At 45.4% G+C, this 15588-nt stretch overlaps 1 protein-coding gene across 50 annotated transcripts in view; it reads left to right on the top strand.

Moving 5' to 3' along the window:
• The window catches only part of LOC138513982 (mucin-19), a 1848798-nt gene that overhangs the window by 827168 nt on the left and 1006042 nt on the right, over positions 1–15588 (top strand). For all 50 annotated transcript variants that reach the window (XM_069629210.1, XM_069629207.1, XM_069629194.1 and 47 more), the window contains exon 42: positions 13348–13448. In XM_069629210.1, the coding sequence (XP_069485311.1) occupies positions 13348–13448 (101 nt within the window). The remainder of the gene's footprint in view (positions 1–13347; positions 13449–15588) is intronic.

Raw genomic sequence — 15588 nt, 5'->3', positions numbered from 1 at the left:
CAGCTACATAAGTTATAGAACGTGTGACATTTGTTGAGGGATAGTTAAAGCACAAAGTCAGAGGTTAGAAGAGTCTTTCAGGGAACCAGGACAGCCATTGTCAATTGCGCAAAGTCTAGGCGAGCTGAAACACTTCTTGATGGTAAGTAAAAAGTCTTGCACAATGTTTTAGAAGTCTTTGTAGAAAATGAAATCACTGTTGGGCCACATGCTGGGAGGCTTGTGAGTAGCAAAGCTGCTAGCAACTCAGCAAGAGCAACAAAGACAAGGCCAAACTGAGAGCTAGCAAGGCTACATGACAAGAGGTAAGTACCCCTTAGTGTACAGTACTTTAGGTCTGAAGAAATTGGTTCCAGCTGGTTTCTGTTCCAGTTGTAGTATGGCAGATCCTGTTGTCCTGGGCCTCAGTCATAGGGACAAGAGGGAGGACGTCTGTGGACTCCTGCACTACGGTTTGAAGGTCGGTGGCAGCAATGGGCAAACTTCAGATCAGCAGCACTTTGCGGTTTCAGATTCTCACGAATAGCACCACCGCGGTTCTCGGATACCTTATGGACTTTCATCGCATCTGGGGTCCAGCACTCTGTTGAGGTGGCTCAGGCTCAGTTAGTCCTGCTTCCTGGGAGTCTGGAGGATCTTCCTGGAGCTCAGGTCCAACTTAAAGACCACACACTCGATTCTGGTGTTCCTCTCCCTGGCAATCGGTTCCTGCAGCAGCAATAGAAGTACAGCCAGCTCCGAGAGGATTTCCAGATGATTTCTTCTTGGGGTTGATTGGTCCCACCAACCCAAGGGGAGAAGTTGTCCTTTGCAGTGCTTCTCTAGTCGAGTCAAATTCAGAGCTTCAGCAATGCAGCAGGGCTTCAGCAGGCAAACCAACGGTCCAGGAGTTGCAGCAAGCGTCTCTTCCAAGTTCTTCTTCGGATTCCTTCGTCCAGTGGTCGACTCTACCTTCCAAGCAAAAGACCTTGCCTTTTATGCAGGTTTCCCCCATTCATTTGCACCGTAGCTGTCAATCACACAGCAGGTTGGCTGTCCTCCAAGGACAGCCAGCTGGCCAAGCACCTTTGGGTGCATTCCTGTAACCAAGGAGACTAACCACAGGGAGTTTCGGGCACCTCCCTCACTTCCTGTCCTGCCAGACATGCTGGAGCCAGAGGCGGGCTTCGCTGATAAATCCCGCCAAAGACAAAGAGAACAAAGGGACAAAACCTGGTTTGGCGCACAGAGTACATTTCCAACAAGAAATGGTGAAAAAAGAAGACCGGGGCCATTTTGACAAAATGGGCACCCATGGGTGCTTTACTGCAGCTTCAATTGCAGCCCGCGGTAGAAACACACAATGGTAGGAAAACATAAACCACTGCCTCCAGCCATTGATTGTAGAAAGGGTAACATAAATATGTTACATGAGAAACTAGAAAAAAATGGATACTAAGTAACCCCTTCAGCACCATATTGTAAGATAGTGTGCGCTTGGTCTAGAAAGATACAAATGTAAGTAAAGTATATTTCACTTTACTGCTCTTGGAAACAGTAGTTTAACCAAGAAAAGGCATTTAAACCTTTGGGGAATCTGGAAGATTTCCCTGTGTCACTGCACTGAAGGTGCTGTGTGACACAATGTAAAAAGATGATGCCTATGGAGTTTGTCAGATTCCAAAACCAAAAGAAACACACTGTTCAAATTAAAGTAAAATACATGAGAGAGTGGGAAAAGGCCTCACTCTCACCAGGATAGAAATTAAAAGTCCTAACATCCAGCAAAAAAAGCTGGGGTCTCTAAGGTAGAAGGGAATTATCACATTTCTGAGAATTCTCCTGAACAGTGGTAATAGGAGGCAGGGGGAAACGGAAGAGAGAGTTCTCAGGAAGTCCTGAGTTTTTGCAGTGAAGTGTGTGGCCAATGCATTGTGGAGGGTCTGAGAGGGAAGAGGTGAGGTGGAGACTGCGGAAGGGTTGGCTAATTCTTTGCAGATTTTAAAGAGTTAAGCCGTGTTGTTGGATGCACCAGAGATGCGGGCCTGGATGTGGGCCCTTTTCTTGGAACGAATGGAGAGTCGGTATTGCCTTTGGAGAAGGCGACATGCCAGTTTGTCAGAGGGTGAGCCTGAGGTCCGTCACTTCCGTTCTGCAGCTCTTCACTTACGTTTCACAGCTGCAAGTTCAGAATCGTTCCAGGTGTTATGCTTGAAGACCTGTTTCAGGCGGATCCACATGACTGGGGCAAGAATGTCGAGAGTGTTAGTGATGGCAAGATGGAGGTTGCTGAGAGCGGAGACAGAGGTAGAGTATTTGTATTTGTATTTATTGCTATTTAGTTTATTTGTAAAGCGCAGCCAGGCACTTGGGCATCCGGGTGCATAGTCTTAAATACACAGTTACAGTATATTACAGTGTTGCTCAATGGCGAGCAAACTCAGGCTCCCCAGTTTACAAGAGGATATGGGGGAGCAGAAGTCACGTAATGGAATCATGAATACACTAGTTTACAGACATAATGAATGAAAGTAAGCAAGGTAAATATACATTAAATACAAGAAAGCAGAACGACCCTGGAGTTTAAGGCCAGACCTTAAATGTAGTGCATCATATATTCTGCGTGAAGAGCCAAGATTTGGTTTTATTCTTGAAGGTTTGGAAAGAAGGCTCAGTTCTGATGGTACAGGAAGGGAGATCCAGAGCTTCGAGGCTAAGACAGGGAAGCTCACTCCTCTGGCTTTTTGGAGTTTAAATCTGGGCAGAATGAGGCTGTGAATGTGTGGAGTTCTAGTGGGTTGTGTGGAGGTATGTAGAGTGAGACGGGTGGAGAGGTAGGATGGGGCCTTGTTGTCCAAACATTTGTGTGTCAAGGCAAGGTTTTTAAGGCAATTCTTTGTTTTACTGGGAGCCAGAGTAGATCTGATCTGACGTTAGAAATCTGGGATTGCCTGGGGATATTGGGAGCCGCCCTGATGGCATGGCAGAGTCTGAGGTGGGGAGAGTGGGGATGAAGGTGGATGCGAAGGCAGCAGCTGACACTTGTTTTATTGGAGGGATGTCCGTGAACGAGGTTGGCAGAGCTGGGTGAGGTCGGTCAGATGGCAGAGAGGACCCAGGTGAGAGGAGGGAGTGGTCTGACCAGGAGAGTGGGGTGGCGTGTGTGGCAGAGAGCAAAATATCAGCGTGGATCAAGGCATCAAGATTGTGTCCAGCTAAGTGGGCAGGACCAGAGGGGAGAATGGAGAAGGAGAGCGAGGTGCAGAGGTCACGGACATATGTGTCTTGTAGCGCCCTCACGCCTTAGGGTCTATGGCCGCGCTATATAAATGTAATAAAGTAAAGTAAAAGTAAAGTAAAGAGTCGATGCCATGATTGAAGAGTCAAGGTGGATTTATTTATTTATTAACATTTATAAAGTGCACAGCAGCCCTAATGCATCATGGCGCTGTTACAGATAATCATTACTGGTTATAGAAAAAAACATACTTAGTTACATGACAGTGTATTTGGATATACGTGCTTTGTTAAGGTAGTACATAAAAAACATGCAGAGTTCCGCTAGTCGAGGGGGGGTGTTAGTTGCAGAGTGTGGCTTTGAGTTGAAGTCATCCAGGAGGAGGAGTTTAGGTGTAGATGTGAGGAGAGAGAAGAGAGGAGAAGAAATCAGCCCATTCCGAGAGGAACAATGTGATAGAGCCAGGTGATCTGTAGATAGTGGCAATGGTCAGAGAGGAGGTGGGAGAGATGACCAGCTTGCAGACCAGGCTCTCAATGAAGGAGTAAGGCTGGGTGGGTATGAGGGAAAAGTGAAGAAGGGACCCCCTCAGGGAAGATCAGGGCAACCCCACCACCAGCAGGGTTAGGGAGAGGCTTGGATATGGTCTTGTAGCCATCAATGAGAAGGGAGTCAAAAGGGATATGGGTTGTTTGCCCTAAAGAACTTGACCCACTGACCATTTAACCTAATTTCTTTTTACCTAACTCTTTTTGACCTACTGCAGAGGAAGACCCCTGTAACCACACCCTAACGTGGGGGAGACTCCCTCACCCCCCGACTTCCCCCCACCTCAACCTATTCCCTTACCACACCCCACAACAATTTCTTTTATTAAAGTGTACCATTTGACCTACCGAATTAGGTCAAAAAGATGTGGCCAAATGGGAATAGGTAAAATTGGCATTAGGTCAAATTGGACAATACCAGTCAAAATCAGTGACTGAGCTGGCATTGAACCACGTCTCGGTCAGAGCGAGGATATAGAGGTCAAGATCTTCAAGAAAAGGCAGATGTCGGCATGGTGTTTAGTAGCAGAGCGAGCATTAAGCGTGGCTAAATGCAACAGGTTACTGCCTTTGAAGGTTTTCTGATGAGGGTTACAGGGGCATGGTACACCAGTCAGAGAAGGGGGGACAGAGAGAGAGGAAGAAGGAGTAACAGGAAGGAAGGAGTGTGGGAAGGAAGTTGATGAGGAACGACAGGCGCTAGTCAAAGAGGAGGTGGTTGGGTTGAGGACCCTGAGCCATGATAGTGCCATTGCAATAGCCATTAATGATGCACCTGTATGATGAGAAGCCCACCAAGAGTGCTTCCCATCTAGTACCACCATTAATGGGTGAAGATGGGAGACGGGGGATAGAAGAGATAAGATGAGGAGTCCAGAGATCTGGAGAGGGGACAGAAAAGAGGATATTAATGACACTCTGGAAATTGTGCTAATGTAGGTGTTTACAATAGGTAGGCCAGGGTTAGTGTTCAGATTGTCTTTTCTACGTTTTGTCCTTCCAGACTTTGGGAGAGAGGGAGGATAGGTAATAGTATAGCAGTTAGAATAGATTGGGGAGATGGTGAGTGCCCTTTGGGTGGTGGAGAGAGGTAGGATGGAAGATAGAGGAGAGACTTCACAGCACAAGCACAAACTCACCAGGTGGCGTAGTAGCCAGTAAAGCGATAAAACAGATGCAAAAGAAACACTTGAGTACCAAAGATGGGGTAAAGTTATTAACAACCCATTCGAATGACCATAAATCACAGAAATGCAATGCAAAATGGGGTGAAGAGATGTTGAAAACACACCAGCATTAGAATGACCAAAAGCACATAAATGCAATCCAAAATGGGGGTGAAGAGTTGTTAAAAACATACCAGGATTCCAATTACCAAAAAGCACAGAAATTCAATAAGTGGAAGGGATATGGTAAATATAGAAGGCAGAATGGCATAGGCGCCCCTATGTTCAACAGCTGCGTGAGTTGGTAAAAAGGCATTCAGCATGGCCAGGATATGACTCACAGGTATTCATGGTGGCGGAACAAAGGTCCAGAGGTACAAGTTCGCGGGGGAGCAGGCTGCATGCTGGGTGGCAGTTCCATGAGGCTGAGAGGTGTGGAGAGTGAGGTACTCTCTTCTGCTGTTTTTTCTCTTGCGTATCGATTAGATTGGCATTTTGCGGGATCTACCATCACATCACTTATACCATTTGCCAGTTTTTGCCATCTTATGGTCTGGTAAAAGCTTAATGGCAGTGCCTGGCAAATGCCTATGCCATGCGTACACAAGAGCCAAAAATGTTGGCTTTGCCAATGCTTGTCGTATCTGCATTGATGGATTGCATCTGCAAAGTGCTTTTTTTTAGGTGTCTCTGACAGCTGTTTTAAGTGCTGCATATCCCTGTCATGTAGTGCAGGTGTGAGGTGGAGATTTATTACAGTTTCTCTCTGATAAATCCACTTCCCTAGAAAATAAAACGCAAGATATACAACCAAGAGTCTGCAACCTTTGGCTTGCCATATGTTTTGGACCACAAATCCCATCAGCCGCAGCCACTATAATCAGTGGTGAGGGATCATGGGAGTTGTTGTCCAAAACATGTGCAGTGCCATAAGTTGCAGAGCCTTGAACATATACATCTTTAGTGGGCAGACAAAATCCAGAGGCAACATTCAGCAGGTCAAAATATGCACAGAAGCAGCATATCTGAAAACAAAAAGCATGTAAAATACACTTAGGAATGAGGAAAGTTCCTAGTCTCCTTTACGAGGGCAGTTATCGTGGCTGGGTCAGGGGGACACAAATCTTTGCCAGCTATGGGAGTGACAGGAACACAGCATTGTTAACACAAAGTGAGTTTGATGCGAAGATGTAATCACACGTTGGACTGTGCCCCACGAAATAGGCATCCGCTATATGCCTACATAGATAAATAAGAGCTTTCACAGTAAATCGGGACGTCTGCTGAACGACAGAGCAGGTGTGATATATGCAAAAGGATGAAGAAAACAAAATAATACAAGAGTGAAGTTTGCCTAAGACAGTGCATCCTTGTATTGGAATATATGTTTTAGATATATTTAGTGTACAGACCCATTTAACAAAGTGTGTGGGCTTCAAATGTTATCTTTAAATGATTGAATTACAGTATTTATATTTGATCGAAAACAGGAGAAAGGAAAAATAGTGTAATTCACGCATCAAGTAAAGCTTTGCGGGGAACATAGGAGGTTTTTGAAGTTTAAACTAATTATAGGAAGACATGGTTTACAAAGGAAATGACTGAAGTTCACTGATTAAAGACATTTTCTTTGCAAAGGGAAAATAATAACAGCCCCGTGAAAGCACACAATTTGCTGTTACTGTCAGGTAGAGCAGGCTCGGTGAGATCCAGGTGGGTGTGCTTTGGACCGGTAACCACTGGTAGTGGGTGGGAATGGCCATATGAATTAGTATGCCCATGAAACGTTAATGGGTGGACAACAAGCGAATCAGTACCCACAGGCTATGTGCCCCTCCTCCTATGACAACAGTTTTAGCTTGTATCTGGTGTTAGAACGCCACGTAAAAGCTAAAACTAAAATGGACAGCGTGCGACCCTATGCATTAAAAAGGATAGAAGATGAGGAAGACTGCTTTGGTACTCCACAGATCGGAAAGAAAATAGGCACATCAACACATTGGTGGCACCATGACATCAGAAATGAGGAGAGCCGATATGAACATGGCCATAGGCAGGGATTCAGGTGGGGTAAGAAATTGAGGTGGGGGCTCATTTGGGGACGTGGCGTGCATGATGGGCGTGGCTTGAAAAGTACACAACCCATAATAAGGTGGGCAAACAAATATATAAATGTATGCAAGCATTTATATATTTGTATGCCTACCTTACTATGGTTTGTGCACTTTGCAAGCCATCTTTTTGAAAGATAGAAATATATCACATGTTTCTATCTTTGTAAAAGATGGCTTGCAAAGTACACAAACCATAGTAAGGTATGGACACAAATATTTAGCATGTATATATTTGTGTCCGTATCTTACTATAATTTGTGTACTTTTCAAGCCTTCTTTTTTAAACATAGAAGTATGTAACATATTTACATATTTCTATGTTTATAAAAGATGGCTTGAAAAGTAAATAATTCATTTAATCCATCCTTTATAAGGCTTTGCTGACGGACAAAGCCTGAGGCGTCTTTGTTCGTTGGCAAAGCTCTATGAATTGTGTTCTTTTCAAGCCGTCTTTTATAAACCTAGAAATATGTCACAGAGTCCCCAGGTTCGGCGAGGTTTAAAGACGGGACCTGGGGAAGGGGTGGGGAAACAAAAGGACAGTAATTTCCTCTGGTGACCCCTCGCGCGAGGGGTCATCAGAGGAAGTTACAGTGACTGACAGAAATGCCTGCCAGCCACACTGTCGCTCAAACTGTTTGAGCGATGCTGTGTCTGGCTAGCACTTCTGTCAGCTTGCCTGACTTAATGGCGGCCGCATGTCCCGTCGCGGCTGCGTTCGTGGCAGAATAATGTTTCCTGCCGTGGTGGGACCGGGAACCCCGGCCAGCCCTCAGCCCCACTTTTTGGAGACTGCCGGGGCCTGGCCACGGCCCACTTAAAGCACTGCCCATAGGTGCCATTGCAGGATACCATCTGAAAAAAAGTCAGCAAGTTGATTCATTCCTTTCGAAAACAGGGGATTTGGAATGCATCACCAATGGTTTTTTGTGTGTTTCTCCTGATTTCTTTTTTCAAAACGGTCATAGAATTAAGCTGCGGTTTTCAGAAATTGTAAAAATTTGGCATATTTTATGACTACTAGGTTGATACGCTGCTAGTCATGCGAAGACTGTCATATTTTGTAATACAGACCTACATCTTGTTCATTCTTTAAAACGTCAGCGCTTCCTTTTATAATGCACAATTAATCCATCATTTGTACAACATAAATACAACTATTAAACACGTGTTTGGGCTCCGTTGTAAGTCAAAAGAGCAGATGAATAATTATGTCATATCATTTTAGAAACACCATGAAGACCAAGCAGTTGGACTGCGCTACATTTGTCAATACACATTTCTGATAAGCTGTTTTAGTCTATCTTTACACTTCCCAAATGAGAAATAGTGCTTCTATAATTTAGTTGTTAACCAAATAGAGCGCAATGGTTCTGTTTCAATGCCGAAGTACAGGGTGTACAACCAGCTACGCATGTCTTGACTGCAAAGCATCTTGTTTACCAACGTGAAATTGACCGCCTGCAACTTCGGTCGAGCATTGAGGCAATACTATGGGTTTCAGTTGAAAACTCACAAAGGTTTTGTTAGCAGTTAATTGTCCCAACGTTTTTTTAGCCTGGGAACATACTTTTAAATTATGATCACCAAAGAACCAATAAAAAGCCCACTTTCTCCCCTATGGCCAAGTATAGATGCCAGCAATCTAAGCCAATGGTAGGTCTGTGTGTTCTTGGTCGATGAGGAATGAGATTATGTAAGCATAGTTATCAACTTAATTCCTCTTGTGACAACACTCACAGGAACTCTCCTGTGATTTCTGGAGGACTACATTCTTGGAGATTAAATTCCAGATTGTCCTAAATGTCAACATAGCACAGAGCCAATATTTTGAAAAGTGATGCTCTCTGACCGGGTTTCAAGTAGCGTGGTTTTCTTCATTTAGCGATCTGCTCTGTAGGCAATAGACTGAAGTCCTGCATATTCACAATTATGTACCCGGCCAATGATCTGCCCCTCCCATCCATAGCCAACTGAAATGAGAAGCCACCTGCTGGGTTTGCGCACCCAGCCCCCACCACCAATGGGCCCACAACATGCCATCTCCAGCCTTATTACATCACCCTATACTCACCTCCAAGCCTGACACTCGCCAGGATCAACATACCCAGAGGGGAACAAGGTCAACTAAAGTTCTCACAGACTCTCTGACCCACAGCACTAAGCCAATCGCCACACTCTCTATTTACCCAGCCCTCACGCAAAACACCAGCCTGCACAATGTTTATAATGCTTCACTTCGTGTTACGCCTGCTAACGGACTTATGGTTGCTAATGTGTCTCACAAACCCTCTGTTACTAAACATAACGTTACTGCTGTTATACATGCATCTTAGAATGATGTTCCAAATGCTGCTGATACACTTGCATTTACTGCCCAGATTGTTGTTCCAACTATTAGTGACACACATCCACCTAATGCCGAGACAGCAAACAGTGCCATAATCGACTTTGCAAGTCCCCCACCCTCTGCTACCAGATTGAACACTAATGTTAACTCTTGCATGTCCCCTAGTGCTGCCACCAGACCCCCTCATGTTATTGCTGCATGCCTACATGCTCACAAGATTGCTAATGCTTCCCCCATGCAATTCGGGCCAGCTTCCCAGCATCCCCCGTCTGTATGTTTGCATTGAACGGGGCAGAGCCCATCCTCTTCTCCTCTGTTAGACCTGACATAAGAATCCAGTCTATCACACGCATTCCCACATCTGCTAGCTCACCCTCTCCTACACACAGCACCGCCACAGCTGCTGCTGAGTCGAGCTTAGTAGCCACCCAGATGACCCAGGCTACCCCCCCCTTCCGAAAACACCTATTGACCGCCACAGGCACCAACCAAACATCCAGCTACACACATTCCACCCTATCTAAGCACAAAAAACAAACTCACCACGCCCCCTTGATTTGTGCCCTCATCAACACCAGTTCCCTTCCAGCACATGCCCTGGACATTAATGACCTGCTCACTTCCAACAACCTGGATGCCCTAGCCATCTCAGACACATGGCTCCAGGAGGCCTCTGGCCCCACCATTTTACTCGCTCTTCCCAAAGACTACACAATTTATCGCCAAGACAGCCCCAATACCAGAGGAGGAGGGGTAGCACTTGTAGCCAAATAGTCCCTTCCCTTCAGAAAGATCAACACCTACCTCGAAGGAAATGAGTACATCCTGTCGCTCAAGCTCTCCATTTCTCCCATCTGCACCATCACATATCACATTGTCTACCACCCCCTTGCCCCTTGTCCAGCTTCCCCAAAATTCTCTTCCACCTCCTTAATGACAACCTAAAGAACTACTCCAAGATCATCCTATTAGGTGACCTGAACTTAGGCCTCAATTATTCAGAGCAAAAACCCAGGCCAAAACACTCATCGAAGCATTAGAAATCCTAGGATTTATACATCTCATCACCAATCCCACGCATGACAAAGGCTGCACTCTGGACTGGATTGCAGACCTCAATTGTCAGTCATCCATCACTTCTAACTCCCCATGCCCATGGTCAGACCAGCATATCATCCACTTCTACATCCCTCATCCCAAGAAACACAAGCCTGCAACCACCCCACTACCTCCAGCACTAGCATGTAGCTACCAGAAGTTGACAAAAGATAACTTAATGCCCTTCCTGGACATTGCAAAGTTCAAACCACCATTCTCCAAGGATCCTAACATACTTGCAGACCTTTACACCCTCTTGCTTAAGCAGGCAGTCGATTAATTTCCCGTCTAACAGCTCAGAGAGCGAAACCCATTAGGCATTCTAACTCATGGTTCACACCTGAGCTACTTGAACTCCAAAACAAAAAATGGATCGTCCAATCCACCTGGATGAAAATTCCTGTTGACTCTGTGAAATTGGAGTTTTCAAAGCATCTAGAGCATACAAACAGGCAATTATTTTGGCTTCTCAATACCAGGATCGCAAATGCAAAATTAGACACCAGGGAAATCTGCACCATCTTTAGGGAAGTTGAGACCCCAGCCTCCGCCCCATAATCTATCACCAAAGATGAAGCCTGGTGTACTAACATCCAAACCACCATGCTCATCAAAATAGACCTGCTCAACTGTAACATATGCACCAACCAGAACAGATGTGGGCTCACCCCATCACATAGCTGCAGCCTCCGCCTTGAACATATGCACTCCAGATAACCCTCTCTTCTCTTTAAAGGACATCACGGAACCTGAAGTCCTCTCCATCCTAAAAAACCTCATACCCTCAAAATGCAAAGGCGATGTCTGTCCTGCCTGATCATTAAGGATTGCTCTGACATCCTAGCTCCCTCCATCACAGCCTTCATCAACGCCTCTTTCGCCTTGGTACGTGTCCCATCAAGCCTTAAAGAAGCCTGGGTACGCCCCCTCCTAAAAATAAAACTCACGAGACCCACGCCCCCCCAATAACTATAGGTTCATCACAACAGTCCCTTATCTACTTAAAATTCTTGACAGAGCAGCCTATCTACAGGTCCAACACTTCTTAGAAGTAAACCACACATTAGGCCTACGCCACTCAGGCTTTCATCCTGGCCATGGTACTGAATTGGCTTTGCTGGGCTTAAAAAAATCAGATGGATGAAATCAGAGACGAAGGCAAGCCAGCTCTGCGCCTCCTTCGGAACCTATCAGCTGCCTTCAACCCAGTTGATTACAAAATCCTCTGTTATTACCTCAGCCCTCTTCTTACATGCAGCATCATCTTAGATTGCCTCATTCCTTGAGAGTAGACTAATGAGAGTTTTTGCAGAGCATGCAAGCGCTGCCCCTCCTCCATTCCATGTGGTGTCCCACAGGACTCCTGCATTTCACCCACACTATATAACATCTTCACCAGACCTCTATTTGACATCCTGGATTCCATCGGCATAGCTTTCACTAACTACGTCGATGAAACTCCAGTCCTTCTCCCCCTCACATGCATCTATGGAAAAGACTCCAAAGCCCTCAATATAGCCTACTCCACCATCCAGGCCTGAATGGCGGCAAGCGGTCTATGCCTTAACAGGGACAAGAACAAAATCCTGCTAATAGGGCCCCCGGCAACATTAAAAAAAACTGAACAACCATTACACCGCTTTCTACATAGATAACAGACAGATTCAGGTCTCCTCCACTGTTATGACCCTAGGGGCATACCTAGATGCCACCCTCCCTATGTCACGCCAAGTCAGCTCTATTGCCTCCTCTGCAGCCTACTCCACCAAATTACTGAACATAGCCAAACCGTTCTTGTCCACTGTGAGTTGCCTCTCCATCGCCAGAGCCGTCATAGGCTCAAGGCTGGCCACTACAAAGTCTTATTCGCTGGCAAATCCTTCAAAACGAATCCTTCCAAAATAATGCACTCTGAGCAGCTCTCAGCATCCCAATATGAGTACACATCATGACAGCAAGAAGGGAAATCCACTGGTTGCCCGTCAGATAGAGGGTCATGTTCAAAACACTGGCCATCACTCACAAGTTCCTAGCCATCTCAGCCCGCCCACTCTTCCAGACCCACTATAACATTGTACACCCGCAGACTCCTACTTCCCAAAGTTATACGTGCCAAAGCGGGAGGTGCAAGCTTCCCTTTTATTGCGGCCAAACAATGGAACTCGCTGCCCTCCTCGCTCAATGCAGAACCTTCCTACGGGGCATTCCACAAAGCCCTCAACATGTGGCTGTTCAAATAAGACAAGTGTGTACTATTCTATGTCAACTATAACTGTATGTATGCGCCCTCCACTTGCAACATATGCTTATGATTCTGTAACAGTGCCACAATGTCCTTGGGATGCTGTGCGCTTTATAAATGAATGAAATAAATACAAATAAATTGTACGGGTTTTGGCATTTTTTTGACATCGCTTACTTTGTTAAACCTGCCTCTAGTCCCTCGTCAGTTTTTTAGGATCATAGTATACACATTGCTTTTATAAATCACAAAGACCTGCTCATACTGTCAGAATCACATGTGCATCACGCTGGCATGTATTAATCTGAAGACTACTGTTACTGTTGAAAGTGTTGTCCTGCCTTTGATTTCATTTAATCACTACTACTTAACCAAATAATACCACCTTACTCTGGTTAACAAGCAGCTCTACTGTTGAATCTGATACCCGCAAGATTGGAGGGCGGCTGGCCAATAAGGTTCTAACAAAATTAGTCTCATTTCCTTCACGCTTACCCTCCAGGCCCACCCCGTTTCAAAGTCCACATGTGCTGTGTTTCATCATTAGTTCTGCGTGCAATTTTGTGATAAGTTTTTTTCAGCAAAATGATGTTGTGTTTGTTTCTCCACAAGTGAATTGTTCGGGAGGATCCGAGTATATTGATTGCCACGACCCTGTCAATCAGAAAAGAACCGAGATGGAATGCAGAACCTTGTCTCTATCTACCCAATATGTAAGTGATGGTAATTAAAAATTGCCCTCGCAGAGTCTGTGTCTAAGGCAAACCCACTACAGTATAAACAGCTCATTGTTAGAGACAACAGCTGCTGGATACATTCTAGGGACATTAAGAGGGTAGCACAGATTCTTAAAAAATGTCAAAGCCACGCCCTAAGAGCATATTTATTGTCTCCAATATTAAAAGGAGTGCAGGACCTCAACTTTCTCTGTGTCCATCACATACATCTCCTAATCCCACAACCATTGACAAAGTCAATATGTCTGTTCTTTTGTATGTAACATAGGTGACAGTGGGCCTCATTACAAGTGTGCCGGTCTGGTATCAACGGTACCGGTAAGCTACCAGCACTGTTGTTACCAGACCGGCATACTCTAAGTTGTGCGGGCGGGTGACTTTCCGCAGACTTTGATGGAAGCACCGGCACTGTTGCACAGAGTGCCGGTGCTTCCGTCCTGCCCATTCCCATTGAGTCCAATGGGACTGGAATGTGAATGGGGAGTATTTTTTTCCGGCTGTAATGCCCCGGTAAATCCCCATTGCCGGGCGCTGGAAAAAAATGACTCTGGAGGGTCATAATGAGGCTCAGTATCATGAGACCAACCACTCTGTGCTGGCTGTACTTAAATAAGACAGTATTGCTGTTATAAGTGTTTTAGGGGAGGCTTGGTATCACAAGTAGGACACGGACACGATAGGCACAATTTGTAAAACTTTTATTGAAGTTTCTGGGGTTAGAAAATCTCCTACTTTTCCCTATAACTAAGATGGGAGTAGTCTCGACCATCAAATGATAAACAAAACAGTCCTAGTGGAGTCTGTCAAATCAAAATGGCATATGCTTACAAAACCTAATGCCTGCCCTATCTTTTGTATAAAATGTGTATAAAGGAGAAATGTATGTAATGGAAAAATCAGTGTTCAAAAGAATACATTTATCTGACTCAGCTCTCCTGCCCACGTTAGACCACACAGAGTAAGGTGGTCCCTGTAGGCAGGATGATACACTCTGGCTCAGGTTTTCAACACCATGAAAAGTTCCAAAACCTGGATCGAGGCCCGCTTGGCCATCCACGTTAAAGTCTCTCTTTCCAGACTTTCCAATAATGTTTCAACAAAAAGTTCATGTATGCCCCCCTCTGTCGGGCTCAGACCTCTTAAAAACACAGTTCACATTGGTCCCCCTCTGTCGGGCTCAGACCTTTCCCAACATAGTTCACATAGGTCCCCCACTGTCAGGCTCAGACCTCTTCAGAACAAAGTTCAACAAGACTTGTGAGTTGGCTCCCTTCCCCCAGCTTATTACACTTCATGTCTCCTTCAGTCAGACTCAGACCGCTTTCAGGTGTCGAAGACTTTCGAATGTGCATGGCTGTCTTTACAGACCTCTGCAGGAGCTCTTCGACTACAAGTTCAAGGTTCAACTTTCACTCTCCCCTTCTTTAGGAGTTAATTTAGCTTACTTCATTTTTTGCAGTTTGTTCGCTTTATTGTTACACACAATGCACCTTTCACAGAGACATTCGAATGGGCTACTTCCTTTCGCCTGACCACTCCGTTACCCAGTATCACTGATTTAACAGCTGTCCTTATTTCAAAGCTCATTCATAGGTCTGCCTTTCTTCAAATCTCATCCACACGTGTGCAGCCTTCACTTGCGATATAATATTGCCACTTCAAACTTTCTTTAACACACACCGGTCTCCCAGGTTGCTTGCATCTCACCGTCTGTGTGCGTTTCTTTCTTGGTTTTACGATTTCCAATTCATGAGTCAAGGTTAGTACCACAGGCTTGGCCTTGTCTCCCTAACTCTGATGTTCACCCCGGAGGGTCGCTGGCGTCCTTGAAACACAATGCAGCCTTCTGATCTGGGATATGGCCTTCTCCACGTGTCTTTCGTGGCCTGTCAGAGGTAACGACCTCCAGTAGGGAACTCTTGGGGTTTTCAACCCGCTGCTCTCGTCCAGTAGATTTGCCTTTGCCCTGGAAGTTCTACTCGTACTCGTGTTCCACCTGGCTCAAAGTGTGTCTCTAGGTTCTGCCTTTTATCCGTGTGAGGAGAGCTAGTTGGTATCAGGTATATGCACTTAAAGTCAAGTGCCTGACTTTGCCTGACCCGATTAACTGGACATG

The sequence above is a fragment of the Ambystoma mexicanum genome, chromosome 12 (genome assembly GCF_040938575.1).
Source record: "Ambystoma mexicanum isolate Mex_15411 chromosome 12, UKY_AmexF1_1, whole genome shotgun sequence".
In the NCBI taxonomy this organism is placed as follows: domain Eukaryota; kingdom Metazoa; phylum Chordata; class Amphibia; order Caudata; family Ambystomatidae; genus Ambystoma; species Ambystoma mexicanum.
The sequence above is the reverse complement of the archived record's forward strand: the minus strand, read 5'-3'. Positions and strand labels throughout refer to the sequence as shown.